This window comes from Cataglyphis hispanica, chromosome 10, assembly GCF_021464435.1.
Source record: "Cataglyphis hispanica isolate Lineage 1 chromosome 10, ULB_Chis1_1.0, whole genome shotgun sequence".
In the NCBI taxonomy this organism is placed as follows: Eukaryota; Metazoa; Arthropoda; class Insecta; order Hymenoptera; family Formicidae; genus Cataglyphis; species Cataglyphis hispanica.
Window position 1 is genome coordinate 7,306,787 of NC_065963.1, and position 14,471 is coordinate 7,321,257.

The following is a 14,471-nucleotide window of genomic DNA, read 5'->3' on the forward strand; positions in this document are numbered from 1 at the left end:
CATTTACTTATATATTATATCATACTACATGTCAAGAGATCAAAGCAGAGTTTCAAATGACCGCTTTGCGAGACATTCTCTGATTATTCATCACCTCCACGCCGCTTGTTTTTCCTTTTTTTCTTATTCAAGGCGTTGTTTTTCTCTAACGCATGTTTATCGTGAATTTAAGTCTATACGCTTATACACAGGAACTTGTTGATATAAAATGGGAACTGCGACAAAGTAAGCCTCATTCGATACGAAGCGTGAGCCTTGAGCAAAATCTTAATTAAATCTACAATAATTTGCCATTCATTGTTAACATGAAAAAAAGAAAAGACACGCGAGTGCGAAAGCTTATTTTTCATGCGTGAGAGTGGAACGTTTAAAAAGGAGAAAAAAGGAAAGAGAAAAAACGGGTATTTTATGACTTTACGACTGCCTGTGTTAAATTTATTTATATGTCTATTCTTTTTATACAAGAAGAATATCCCAAAGTTACACACACATACACACATACAAACATGTAAACAAACATGTATATGTATATACCGAAAATACGTTTTCGTAAAAATAAAGCTAATAAGATCTGCGTGCACGATATAATGGAATTATATGGTAATAAGATTAAGACCGATTTTGCCAACAACAATCTGCAACTGTGTACGATTAACTTTTACGCGATCTTTACAATCGGCATGTGAAATTTCTAATCGTCAGAGATTACCGAAGACGACACATAAAAGTAACGAGACATTCTACTCCAAAGCTTTTGATTAAGCTATAAAAAGAATACTTTTTGATTAATCTATAAAAGAATACTATTTTTATACACAGATTGAACAATTTTTAATATATGAACATTGACACGTTAAGTTAAATCATAAATCATAGTTTTGACAATAACACAAGAATTACTCGAGAAATGCGGTAGGAAAGAATTTATATATCATTTGCATAAATGCGCAAATGTAATTGTCCGAATGCGATGTTATTAAGTCAAAGAATTGGATTATGAGAGTCATTCATCTACCCATGTGTTCAAATTACTCGCTTGAACGAACCCAATTAATATATCGCGCGATTGGAAATAAAGAGTACGAAGTAGAGACGTGTATATGTATTTTTTGTTAATACGAATATGATATTTTATGAATTTTTCCTAATCTCTCGCACTTGAGAGTGTCATTAATTATTTTGTTTCACGTAATAAGACCTTCTTTATATATTTAGTAGAGTAAAAAAAAGTCTCATTCTGATTTGAGATGCAGCATATAGACGCGTAATTATTTGTATGTATAGATAATAAAATTGTATAAATGTGTGTAGAAAAGGTCACAAACGAAGATGTGAAAAAATAGACGTAATGTTATGCGTATTCAGTAAATTTTCAGATCACATTCCGGACAAGATCGATTTTAATGTAGAGAAACTGTATCGATTTCCGTTCACCAAACAACGACATTGCAAACGTTAATTCGATGTATTAAATATATATATATATATATATATATATATATATATATATATACATATTTATGTATATCATGTATAAGAGAACTTAGTGTATACTCATTAAGATTAAACAGCAAGGCATAAATCGAATTTTGTTTGCCCATCTCTTTTTGTTTCGTGTTACTTTTTTTTAGAAGAGCTAATATAAGAAATATTAAAATAGCTTCCATTATCGAGGCTAATTAAGCACGTTGCATTTGTCAGTCTATTATTTCTTGCCCGATGTAGCTAAGAAAACTGCAAAAACTAGCAGCGCATATGTGAGAGAAGCCCCCGCCGCTTGGCGTAAAAAAAGATCTTAAAATTCTCTCAGATTTATTCGCATGCTAAATGTATGAGTCACAAGTGATTCGTTATTGGACTTGCAGGGAATTTGCATATTTCATGCGGTCGGACACAATTAGTGCATTGCATCTTATAATTTGAAATTCTTTTTATCATTTTGCTACCTTAAATTTGGAAAAAAATTATCTTCAAAATAGCCTTAATGGCTTTCGGAAGAGTATAAGAATTCAATCATCAATCACGAAACTGCGAAGATTGCCTGTGGCAATGTCGCGACGCAGATCTCCGCGAGCGTCGCGACGCTCGGCAAAGTTATTTCGAAAATAGTGGGGCGTTGCTCTATTTTTGTCGTGCTAGCCAGGGCCATTTAGTCTACGGTCTGGCTTCCTTACTAGGAAGCTGCGTATCCGAAAAATACACACCTAGCCGCTTTCGTGCTTTTGATTGAAAATTGTCGGAAGATAGTCATAATATATATGAGATAAATACGAGAAAGAGTTTTATTCTCCCATACAATTACGCAAAGTACTTTCGATCGAGACGAGTGTAAGCGAAAAGACCAGCTGGATATAATTATTGCTTCCAGGATAAAGAGTATGTAACGTGAATTCGAAGAGTCATATCGAGAGATGTCCGCTTGAGATTGAAAAGTGTGACAACGTATTACAATTTAATGATTAATCGTGCAATTTAATTACATTGCGTGACAACAAATGCAGTAGTTTGCAAATGATATTTGATTAAACAAGTCCGTGACGATGATGGAAGAAAATGATTGGAATCTCGTCAATGACCATACCGATTGACGTAATTCAACGACAAATTCTGTAAGCGTATTTCATATTATATATAATGTATATATATATATATATATATATATATAAGATTTTATCAACCATGCTATATATATGTATGTATATAATTTATTTATATATATAAAATTTATATATATATACATATGTATACATTATCTAATGGCACAACAACAATTTAGAAAATGGCAGAAAAAAATTTGACTCATAAGAAACGGCAATAATTCTCATCTGCGCAGATAAATAAAACCCTAAAAGGTTTTAAACAAATTTGAGGATACCTACTCAGTAATTATTGCGAAGGAACAAACATGTTTTGGGTCGAGCCTGACGAAGAGGAGGAAGCGTTGCTATGCAGTCCTGCTCTGATGGCTAGACGAGCCTCAGAGTCTTGGATCGTTGCACCTCCCGTAGAGGTACGCTAGATAAAAAAATCTACAATACGTAGTATCGACAAAAAATCGTGTAAATCGTGTGAAAAGGTTTGAAAAACACAATAAAAGGATGAGAGAACAAGAGACAACAAACAGGGGAGCAATATTACCTGCCCGCAGCTGTTGCGATGAAATCGGCTCATGCTTAGCGACAACGTATGCTTGACGAAGTGTGGAAGGTTTACAAGTAAAATGCGTAATAACCGGAAAGGGTTCAAGCAGTTCAGTAAATACGATAGGTTACATAAATATGGCGCATGGAAAATATGCGTGTCGTTTAATTGCGCCCTCATTAAGAAGATTGCGCGATTTTTATATAAAAAAAAAGAAAGACAATAACGCACGAATATATGGTAAATTATTCAGTGCGAAAAACGAAAAAGATGCTCTTTACAATATAATTTAAATATATGCCACAATTTAAATATGCAACATATTTTACATACTTAGTATCACGAGAGATGAAACGTATAAACACTATTATGCAATCTTTGGCCAACTTTGCCGAATAACAATTGCACAACAGATTTAGAATATCTCGTGAGGATTGCGGGAACTCGTGCAAAAGTTTCTCATAATGATCGCGTTAATATACATGCGTATTCTTTCCTCGAAAAAATGTGATATATGCAGTTTTTCGATTACAGTTGAAAATCATTCCAGAAAAAAGGTGCTCGCTTAAAATTAATCATATACAATGTGTGTGCGTGTGTGTGTATGTGTAAAGGAGAGTATATGTATAAAGAGAGAGAGAGAGAGAGGCAGCTTTGATTTAGAAATAAAGCTTGGAAAAGTCTGGAAAGAAAACATTACGTTAAATTAATCATTTTTTGACAGAAAGATGCACAATTTCGTTTAAAACTGATGTCCTTTTTATATAAATCCTTAAATCAGATTAATTTCATCAAATGTATCGACACAAATAGCATGTTATATGTTTAAAAAACCGATCCCAATGAACGTTAGAGTCTCTTGAAAAGTTGAATCAAATCAATTAAATCTGATTATCTTTTTCCCTTCTTTGTATGACAATTCAATCTTGCTCGAAGAATTGACTTGACATTATATTCTCCCCTGTCTCATTATGTAGTAATGTATAATTGTCTCTCTAATGCCTGAGAGATTACAATTCATTTCCTCTGTCTGCCCTTATGATACATATGTAATATACAGTGTCAATAGTATATAGTCTCGATAATTAATCGCACTCTCATTGTTCAAAGCCCATCTCTCTCTTTCTCTCTTTCTCTCTCTCTCTCTCTCTCTTTGTTTTTCGTTTATTTCCTTTGTGCAGGCGATGCCGACAGCGGCAATGCCTCTTCAACGAAAAAAATCACTGCCGGACGTGGCGCAGCCGATCCAGCTCACAGCCACGGCGCCGTTGTCGAGAGAAGAGGTCAGTATCTTGAGCAGCTTAAGAAGAGAGGAGATCCGCAGACAAATCGACGAAAGTGAGAGGCTCAGAGCGAATCCGCTTTTATATCTAGTCAGTCCTCAAGTTAAAGTGAGTATTCTTCGAATTTACGACTCGTCGAAATTGCTTATATTGATAAAGATGTAGTGATTGTTCGAAAAACGTGAGAATAAAATGATATATTTGTAATTAAAAATACAAGACGAAACGATGAGCAATTGTCTCATGTTATACGCAATTGCAAACGCAATTTTATTTTTTGAATAGTCGATGTGAATCATCCTCGCCAAATCCTGACCGAACCGCAAAGCTTAACGATGTGTAAACGACGGTCAAAGAGAAACATTTAGATAATATAATGTCTCGTACTTTCAGGACTGGTTCTCTCGACAACAACTCGTGATGCTGGTGCTGTTTATCAACATATCCTTAGCCTTGATGTTCTTCAAATTGCTGACGTAGCAGCCAGCCGACGATCGGGTTCACGGATTCGTGGTGGACGTGACCTGAAACTCGGCGGCGTCGCGATCGTCTTGGATCGTCACCGAGCCAAAATTTCGACAGTAAACGAAACGGAGGATATGGCCGCACCAAGAATCGGCTGGAAACGAATTTCATGAGCGACTTGCTCAGTCACTTGTGCGTCGCGAGCATATTGCGAAAAGGAAGGGTTTTGAATCGATACGAACGGCAAACTCACGGAGAATCACTTCAGCGAGGATTTTTAAGGCAAACACATTCAAATTTCGAACGATTGCTAATTAGACGAAAATACAAAGAGAGCAACGAGAGAGCATCCTTCTGAGATATCGCGCGGGGATCTACGAAAGATTCAGCTTCAAATTTTGTAAAGTCAAAAGGGTTTAAGCGCGTCAAAAAAAAAAAGGGAAAAAAAAAAGAAAAAAAAAAGCAAAATGCAAGAGTAGTTTAAGGAGAGTTTAAATGACAATGCATTTTTCGAGAAACCTATATACACCGGGAAAATAGAATTTAATGTTCCGCCTATGATAAAGCTTTCTTCCGGTTTGAAAATTTGGCGCATAAATCCTCCTTAATTACCTTTTTATTCAGAGAAGAGGAAAATTTTGAGAAAAGAGCTTTTGAAATTTCGGAGTTTGTTGTAATCTCCGCGGGAAGGAGACATTGACAACAACAAAAATCATCTTTTGGAAACTGATCGCGCAAATTCCGCGCACTTCCGCAACGTCCGCGTATTACATACCCTATATTTTTACACCAAATACTTTAATAACTACTTGTACTACTTGTAAGTAGAGACTAAATTCTACTTTGGGCGGATCGATGCGTTACGCGCACATATGCAAATCCTTCTTCGTAATCTTTTCTTTTCCGACGATCGGCTCGAGCGCAGTAATAGCGACGATTCAATTATATACTCGATCAATTTTTCAACAAGTTAGTCATTTGTCGAACGTCTATTCTCGAATATTATTATTCGATTTGAGAAGCAGCATTAATAATAAAGAATTCGTACTTACATATAGCAATTGTATATTTTAGTAACGATCGTAATTGTAGCCATGATGCCGCACACGATATAAAGAATAGACTCGTTAATGCGTATGGAGCATTTATTACGCTCGCATACATATGCATCGCACATTGATTGCAATAAATTACGTAAATTTGTATAAAGTTATCATAAAATAGAAAGAGAGTACTCTTCTAACTTGTACGCGAACTTTGTGAAATTATATATATATATATATATATATATATATATATATATATATATAATATACATAGTTACAATTACCATTGTTAGATATCGCAGCGGCTTGACTTGAATTCTTCGTCATACCGTTTCTCACCTTAATTTTCTCGGGACGAGCTAGTAAAATACATATATGTAAATGTAACAATAAGGTGAGAGATCCAAGATCATACGTTCCGAAGTGACGTAAAAGCTTAACATTTTTTTTCCTAATTTCTTTTCTTTACATTTTGCGTTTAAGAAAAATATTAACGTTGAAACACGGATGATTTATATCGACAATCGAGTTGCGTACATAGAGTTGCGTCATCGAGACGCAAAATCACAATTTCGTATAGACACGACTCTTATATAGAAATATCTGTGAAATATCAAAATTGCGGATTAAATACGATCTTGTTTTCGACGAGATCTCGATAGAAGAGTCTCGGAAGAAGATCCGTGATTGCATTGTATAATATTCGCGAGACTAGTAAAAATTAAATCGTGCCAATGCTTGTCACGAGATATTTGCAGTCTCCTTTATCTCGTACTTTGCGAAAATATAGGAATGCGAATTATCTTGCATATTTTGCATTTTCTCTTCCATGATTTCGCGACAAAATTAATGATGGGCCTTTCTGCGCTCGAGCGACCATAGTTTCCTAGTCTCGGCGACATAATGTGTCATATCTTTAAATAAATTTGTAAATAATAGTGCAAAAGCGTCGATTGCGCAAAGTTTGTCCATTCTACGCGATACTATTCTCGCGCTCTCAATGCAAATTTGCCCGAGAGGCATAAAGTATCAAGAGTCCAAATCACTTTTCCGTTCTACATTGTGCTTCCTGACAGTATCAATGACAGAGCTAGTACTTCTGCGAGAATAAATATGATTGGTAATATAGCCAAAATAAATTCGCTTTCGATTATGCTCCAAATCTAAAAATCCTGGTTTGAGCGCGAGCTACGTAACGCAAAATGACTCAAAGATAACATGAAACATTCGATCGAAGTATAGAAGGCGATATTTTTGACGCTATCTATTGAAAATGCAAAAAGCATAAAAAAATCATTATTCTTTGTCATCGAGGCGTACAGTTTTTTTTCTGAACAAATCGGACAAACTTGTTTAAAGGCCAGATTTTTTTGTAATGTTGACTTTACACGTCTGGCATTTGTTCTATAACTTGATAGTAATACGAAAAACATTGTAATTTATATATCGAAGAATTTTTCTCTCCGATATCATACGATATAATAAAAGGATGTTAAACTTGTGAAAGAAGTGTCAAAAATGTCACGTGTAAACCCCCCAGCTTAAAAACGAGTATCCTAACTTTAAAGAGGACGGGGTCATATAGAAGAAGAAGCCGGAAGAAGAAATATGTTGAATGTTCCGGCTTAAGAGAAGGACCAACGTGACGTTCTGTCACGAGGTGCATTCGCATATAGAGATACTATAGTTATTATCATATACGCACATTCGCCGTTACGGGGTCACACGTTCTGTGTGCATATATATATACGATTAATTAATTAATCCCAAAGAAAAATCACAGAAAATTATTCGTAATATTATTGGCAGAGCATCAACAAGGACAGAAAGAGATTAGAATAAAAATTGAGGAGGGACGAAAGTAATTTTTGTCAACAAAATTCCATCATTGGACAAGGAAAATTCGATTTGTATAGCTTTAATTATCAAATAAGAAGATTGATAAATAAAGCAATTTATAATGCCATGTCATGATGTGTATATACATTGTATACATATGTGAGAGATCACATGTATATTTTACTCTTGTTATCTCTTAATATAATATCGCAGTTGGCGCGCATATTCCCTCCACCCCGTAATTATTATATATTATTATTATTATAATTATTATTACTATTACTATATTATACTACTGCTACTATTATTATTACTATTATTACTACTACTCTACTGCTATTATTATTAATTATTTAAATTACTATTATTATTATCATTATATTGCTATCGCCGTATCATCATTATATCAGAGATTTGCGAATATTTAAAACAAAAAGATGGATGTGAAAGAAATTTTGGTACCTTGGAAAACATGCGACACACACAGACATGCGCGCGCCACACATATACACACACATGTAAACACATACAACACACAGGCATATATACAGAAACTGTTAGAAAAGGAGATCTATTGTCATTGTTAATTCGCGCAAGCAGTGATTCAATAAACTTGTATCATAATTGATAAACGACTCTATTACTGATATCACATTTTGCTTCGTTATTCCCGTCAAATGAATTGTCATCTGCGTCGCAAAAAAGAAAGTAAAACTTTAAAAAAGAGAACTCCATTCTAATTTGTCCCTTTGACATAAATTTTCAGAGCACGATCCTAAATCATTTTCAAAATGTTTTAGCCGTCGCTCTTATTATTTATTAGAGAATTATTAATAAATAAAGTAAAGCGTAGAAATAAATATTGATTTGCATGTAATCTGAGCTTTATCGAGTATAAATTTTATATTATACATGTGCATATTATAATTTGCACATTTAAGTATATGCATTAGCAAAATTACGCTTTTGATTGATTTGACGATTTTAAAATATCTTTTTCGTACAATAAAATTATAATGTTGACGTAGATTTATTAATGCTAATAAATTTTAGCAACGTAAATAAATAAAATAAAAAAATTAATTATTTCTTTGGTAACAACATTCTTTTCGCAAAAATTTCATCGCTCTTTATTAATGCATGTAATATTAATGAATTTATACAGATGCATTTCAAAGATATCGTACAAAGAGATTGTATCATTCAAACTGATAGACTAACAAGTCAACAGATTGCCTAAAAATGTAACACACAATAAATTATATTTATATTTTGATAAAAATCAAAATAAAATAATAAAAAATTAATATAAATGTAATTTTGAAGTGTGAGATGTGATAAGAGAATGTACGAAAATCAGACTTGGGAAAAATCAAATTATCACATTATTTACCACCTGAGTGTGTCGCCAGCTTTATTTGTAAATAATTATTTAAATAATGAACGACAACTGAAATATTTATTCTCAGGATCATGATCTTGCCAATATAATCAAGTTGGATTCTTTTTTAAAGTTTTATCAAAAAGGATTACGAACAAGATCATCGATAGTCATAACTGCTGTAATAGAGTGACAATTTATCTGTATATTTATTGTGTTATTGAAGAAAGGAGGTCGCGCACTCGTGATAGAACCTTGCATTTTCCTATATACATACGTGCGCAGGCACGCACACAAAGACACGCATGCGTACATACATCACGGACACGTACAGGAAAAACTACAACAAAATTTACGCGGTAAACATGCTAAACGTGCTAACCGCGTTCGCGTTAAAGTAAATATTTTCTTACGTGTGCATGTTTATGACAAACCGTCACAACTTCGAATCTGCGTAGTTATAACCGAAGCCAGTTTTAAATCGTAAACAGAAATCGTTGCGAATAGAAAAAATTAATTAAAATCTATAATTAATCTGTGAGATCAAAAAAAGTCGGCATCATATTATACGTAGATATAATATATCGTGACGATAATGCAAACGCGTGTGACAATTCTGTCAAATAAACTCCGTACAACCCTAGTTCTAAACATTGCGCCATTAATGAATTACCAAAAAATTTAATTTCCGGGAATAAAAAAAAGAAGATTCTATTCTGATATTCAGGCAAATAAAGAGAGAGAGTCGAATTACTCATCAGTTTGCATGTCAAGGTTTAGCGCAACGAAATCGAAAATATTTAAATAGAAGAGTATAGCGACGTACATATCTTTCTAATTTATAAGTATATGTCACCGCTTTTTGTCCGACCGTGCACTTTTGTGTCACGCATCAAATGACACTGCATCTCTAAAGCACGTTGTCTATTATTGGTGTCAACGTCATTCAAGCAGTGAATGTCAAACGAAAGGTGGTCAATTAGCGGGCAATAATGCCTTCGCGTCGTGCGCTTATGAAAAATTATTTTAATTAGAATATGAATTTTATAAATGTACAGCAGCTTATCATCATATTATAGATTCAAAATGTTGTAATCAAAAAAAGACAAAAAATTGTTAAATTGTTAACGTGCTAAAAGTTTATAAAAAAAACCACTTGTCATATCGATATTTGACAGAATTATATTTAAAAGAGATGAAAGCGCATATATATATATATATATATATATATATATATATATATATATATATATTTCTGAATAGCAGATACATATATGCAACTAATAAAAAGAAACTTTATCTACAAAATTACTTAATTAAATTACAAAATCTGAACTTGCGTTTTTAATCTTTTGTTGGACTTGATCAAACATGAACTAAGGCTTGCCCATAATTGTTTAATGCGTAGTTCATTTAAAAATTATTGAGCATCCCTTCCTTTCTCCTCATCTCTTACTCTCGAAAAAATAATCTCCATATCCGTCCTTATACACTTCTCAAATATATATTTAGCATGGCGATTAGTAAAGTCGTCTAGGAACGCAATTTACGAATCTTATCAAATCGTAATCGCGATTCGGAGAAATGAAATTTAGAAGAGCGAGATATCGAGCGCAATATATTGTCGCCATACGACATTCGTTATCTTTTATCTTTTTTAATTTTTTTTTTCGCTTTGTGAACGAACGATAAAAGACGCGGCCGATAACCCAAACAAGAATCGTTACAAGATAATAGCGTAATGGAACGATAGAATCAATAAAGAAAAGCTGGAATAAAAGAAAAAGAATCTATGTCATAACAAATGTTACAGACGAAATCAAAACACTACAAAATTTGACCGTCCTAATCAAATCATTGCGCGATAAAGATATTATCTATTAATTCGTACCGACTGTCATTTTCCCGTTCTATTCCTTCATACAAGTTCATGTACATGATACCATTTGCAGAATAAAAAGTAATCTTGCATTTTCTGGGTCATTAACCGCAGTATCGATCGCGTCGATATCTCGTTTCGAGGAAACACCAGTCGACCCCATTCTTCAATTTTTTTTACCAAATTCACTTTTAATCTGAAATATAACATAGCTAGTGCGTCTAATTTTAAAATTTGCATGTATGTATATATACACCTATAATATATATCTAACTATTGCATAGAAAAAAAATCAAACTGGCAATTTTTATATATCCTTATTGTTACAAAATGTTGTGAAATATGTGTAATATTTGCATTATAATTAATACAATCAAACGTTGGAAACTTAAATTTAGCATACGTCAGAAATTGAATTATTTCTATGTATTTCAATAGCAACAAATGTCATTTGTAATATTCTTTTAAAATGACTAGCTAAAAAACCAATGTTTCTTTGTTAAGTACTGTGTACAATACAACTATGTATCTCCAAATTATAAAATTCAAAAATGATGATAGAAGATTAGATATCGCAGATATATATATATATATATATATATATATATATATATATGCAATAATGCGTATGTCAATGATGAAACGAGAGAGATGTCGAGATCGTATATATACATACATATATATAATAATATGAGCGCCACGCACGATGTGCACGTGCGTGATCTGACCTCGGTCTGTTCACGCACCTCCCGCATGACTCTCTGGCGACTCGCGTGCTACAAAAGTTGATGCGAGCCCGAGACCTTCGTTTGGGAGGAGCAGAGAAAAAGATAGACGCGTGAAATCTCATCATATGTATACTTACGTATGCGATCGCATCGCTGCTGTGCTGATTTCGCGAGAGCTGCCTTCACTTCCATCGGTTTAAAAGATGAGGTGTGGAAACGCTCTTCTTCCATATTGCGTCTTTATCTTTAATCCTCCTCAGATGATTCATTCGTTCAGATTTCCTTATTTTCTCCAATCATGCATGCTTACACGCGATAGCTAAACAAAAAAAAAACATTATTAGATTTGTCTGTGGATTTTATTTTGTTTTTTTTTGTCATACATATTATTTTATATTAATTTTCTATCGATTAAACAAAAATTACTTAAAAAAAAAACGTATACTTTTATATTAAATTTTCAATATTTTGCCTGCCAATTTACTTGTGTACAATTAATATAATTATGCTTGACAAGAGGGAGAGAGAGAAAGAAAGAGAGAAACTAAATTCTATTAATAAAATATAGACAAAATAAATAAAGAGCCGAATAAAAGAAAATCACATTTATTGTAATGTAATCTAATTAATTCATTTCTTTCAACTCTTTGATTATTCTGTCTACCTTAACATTAGAGTTTAATTTTAGCAGCACTTAAATCTCTATAGATCTTGGTGATCTTGGGGATCTTTTTGAAGCAATCTTTCTCTACTTTTTGTTACGGTATCAATGACATGTGTAAATAGTCATTACTGCATATATATTCTATTCAGCATCTAGGGAAACGGTGAATTTCAAAGAGCGTTACGTATCTCAGCAATTATGTATACATATAAATACATACATATGATCAATTTTTTTCAAAGATATATATATATATATGTATATATGAATTCATCAGAAATGTTAATATTTACCAGAGCAAGTTGCCGAGAGAATGCTACAATGTTTATCAACTGTGTGATCACGGAAATTTGTCAGGAATGACGAAACATGCCGGTTCGTTGCGTTCGAACGAGTAGTAGATCGATTCCGCGTTTTTGACTAGTACACATTCTCTAAACTTGACAAGACCAAGGAAACTGGATATACATCGATAACACGAAACAAATCATATAAAAGACTCGCAAGAGATTTCCCGAATATGGAAAAAGGAAAATCTTTTATGTATGCATACATATTTATTTAACACACACACCTAATTTTTCTATATTCTTTCTGCAATATAAAATTTAGCTTACGAACCTCTCCTCTTCGAAATTTATTTCCACAAGAGGGAAAAGCTCGTTAATAATTGAAAATTACGCGCAATCTTGTTCGAGGACGAATTAATTGAAATTGATAGTGCTCTGGGGGAGCAATCTTCATTCGATACATTTACGCCAAATAAAAAATTCGCACCTCGACTCACGCATATCCGCTATTCCGACGTACAATACTATTGCGAAAATAATGATGTCAGGCATATCTTGGGAAATTTAACAAAACGCGTTAATGCGCAATCAATGTGAAGGATGCATTGGTGTGAGTATGCCCGTTTAAAAGTCTGACTCACAACATTATCGGAAATGTATAGCGATCCCTGTCGCGAAGCATTGCGTCATTAATAACGAATAATCGTCTATCGAATTTACGCGCTTTTTACGCATCGTAAATTTTCCGGAGCATAACATGATCACCGTAAACGCCTATTGTAATTTATGATGATATTTACATACGTGCGGATAAATTATTCATATGTAAAGAAAATAACTTCGTTTCGAAAGAATCCTTCTCGACATCTACATGATTGCGCTTCATTACGTGTGCGCAGTTCTTCTAGTCGCATTTCGCACAAGCTTGACAATCTTTATCAGCTGCCACGTGCTGTACGCTATATGTGCAATTATAATGCCAAGATCGGCCTTTACTGCGTCGGAACTACTCGCGACGCAATAAACCACGCTTACATATTCAAATTTAAGTTCAGCATGTCTAGACTAAACTCATCATTGTATTCTAATTAATCGCGAAGTTATTCACGCTATCAAATGTGTCGTTAATGCGCCGCCAAATTCCGCCACATTCACGAGATAACTTTTACGCTCGATTATCCTCGACCGTATTTAGTAAACAAATACAAGATTCCTTATCTTTGTATGTCAATTTACGATTCTATTTCTTCTTTTTAAAGCTCGATCGAAAGGATTCCTTATTGAAAAAATTTAATCTTCCTTTTTTTTATATCAAGAATTTAAAACAGAGAAAGACGAAATCGTTAATTTACATAAAAAAAGTAAGATTGAATATTCATAAAATTAAAACGCGAAATTGGGTTGAAACGTTTCCTCGTTTTCTCCTTTCTCCATACAAGACTAGAAAAATATGTAGCAAGAAGAAAATTTGTTTTCCTTCATTACCTTCACCACTATCGGGCACTGCATGGCGAAAGACGCAAAACGACGTCAAGCCGAGCACGCCATACCACCACACATCACTCTATACCATGATGGTGTGCCGCGCATGCGCGCCAGCGACGATTCGGGGATCTCTTCCTCCACTACTGCTTCTTCGGTCGTTCTGTCCGCCGTGCTCGGATATGTTCGGCTCCCCTCGTCACTCGTCGCCTCGATCGACGACGCTCGACGGTAAACAGCTGGCGACGCTCTGTTCTATGTTAGTGCTGGTTA

The 14,471-nt window shown here is 33.9% G+C and overlaps 2 protein-coding genes across 2 annotated transcripts in view; one reads left to right on the forward strand and one right to left on the reverse strand.

The window, feature by feature from the left end:
* Positions 1 to 14,337, reverse strand: part of LOC126852179 (uncharacterized) — a 60,610-nt gene extending 46,273 nt beyond the window's left edge. The window contains exons 1-2 of the mRNA XM_050596680.1: positions 14,202 to 14,337; positions 11,900 to 12,081 (exon numbers count right to left, since the gene is read on the reverse strand). The gene's annotated coding sequence lies outside the window, so the exon portion shown is untranslated. The remainder of the gene's footprint in view (positions 1 to 11,899; positions 12,082 to 14,201) is intronic.
* On the forward strand, positions 1,889 to 8,406 carry LOC126852182 (uncharacterized). The gene is made up of 4 exons (XM_050596686.1): positions 1,889 to 2,609; positions 2,834 to 3,010; positions 4,323 to 4,532; positions 4,818 to 8,406. Exons 2-4 carry the CDS (start codon positions 2,906 to 2,908, stop codon positions 4,902 to 4,904), a joined length of 402 nt encoding a protein of 133 aa, XP_050452643.1. The 5' UTR covers positions 1,889 to 2,609; positions 2,834 to 2,905; the 3' UTR covers positions 4,905 to 8,406.
* Positions 14,338 to 14,471: the final 134 nt, after the last annotated feature.

Coding starts and splice junctions, on each gene's coding strand:
- LOC126852182 (XM_050596686.1), top strand. CDS start 2,906: ATGTTTTGGGTCGAGCCTGACGAAGAGGAGGAAGCGTTGCTATGCAGT. Junction 3,011..4,322: donor TCGTTGCACCTCCCGTAGAG/GTACGCTAGATA, acceptor TCCTTTGTGCAG/GCGATGCCGACAGCGGCAAT. Junction 4,533..4,817: donor TAGTCAGTCCTCAAGTTAAA/GTGAGTATTCTT, acceptor TCGTACTTTCAG/GACTGGTTCTCTCGACAACA.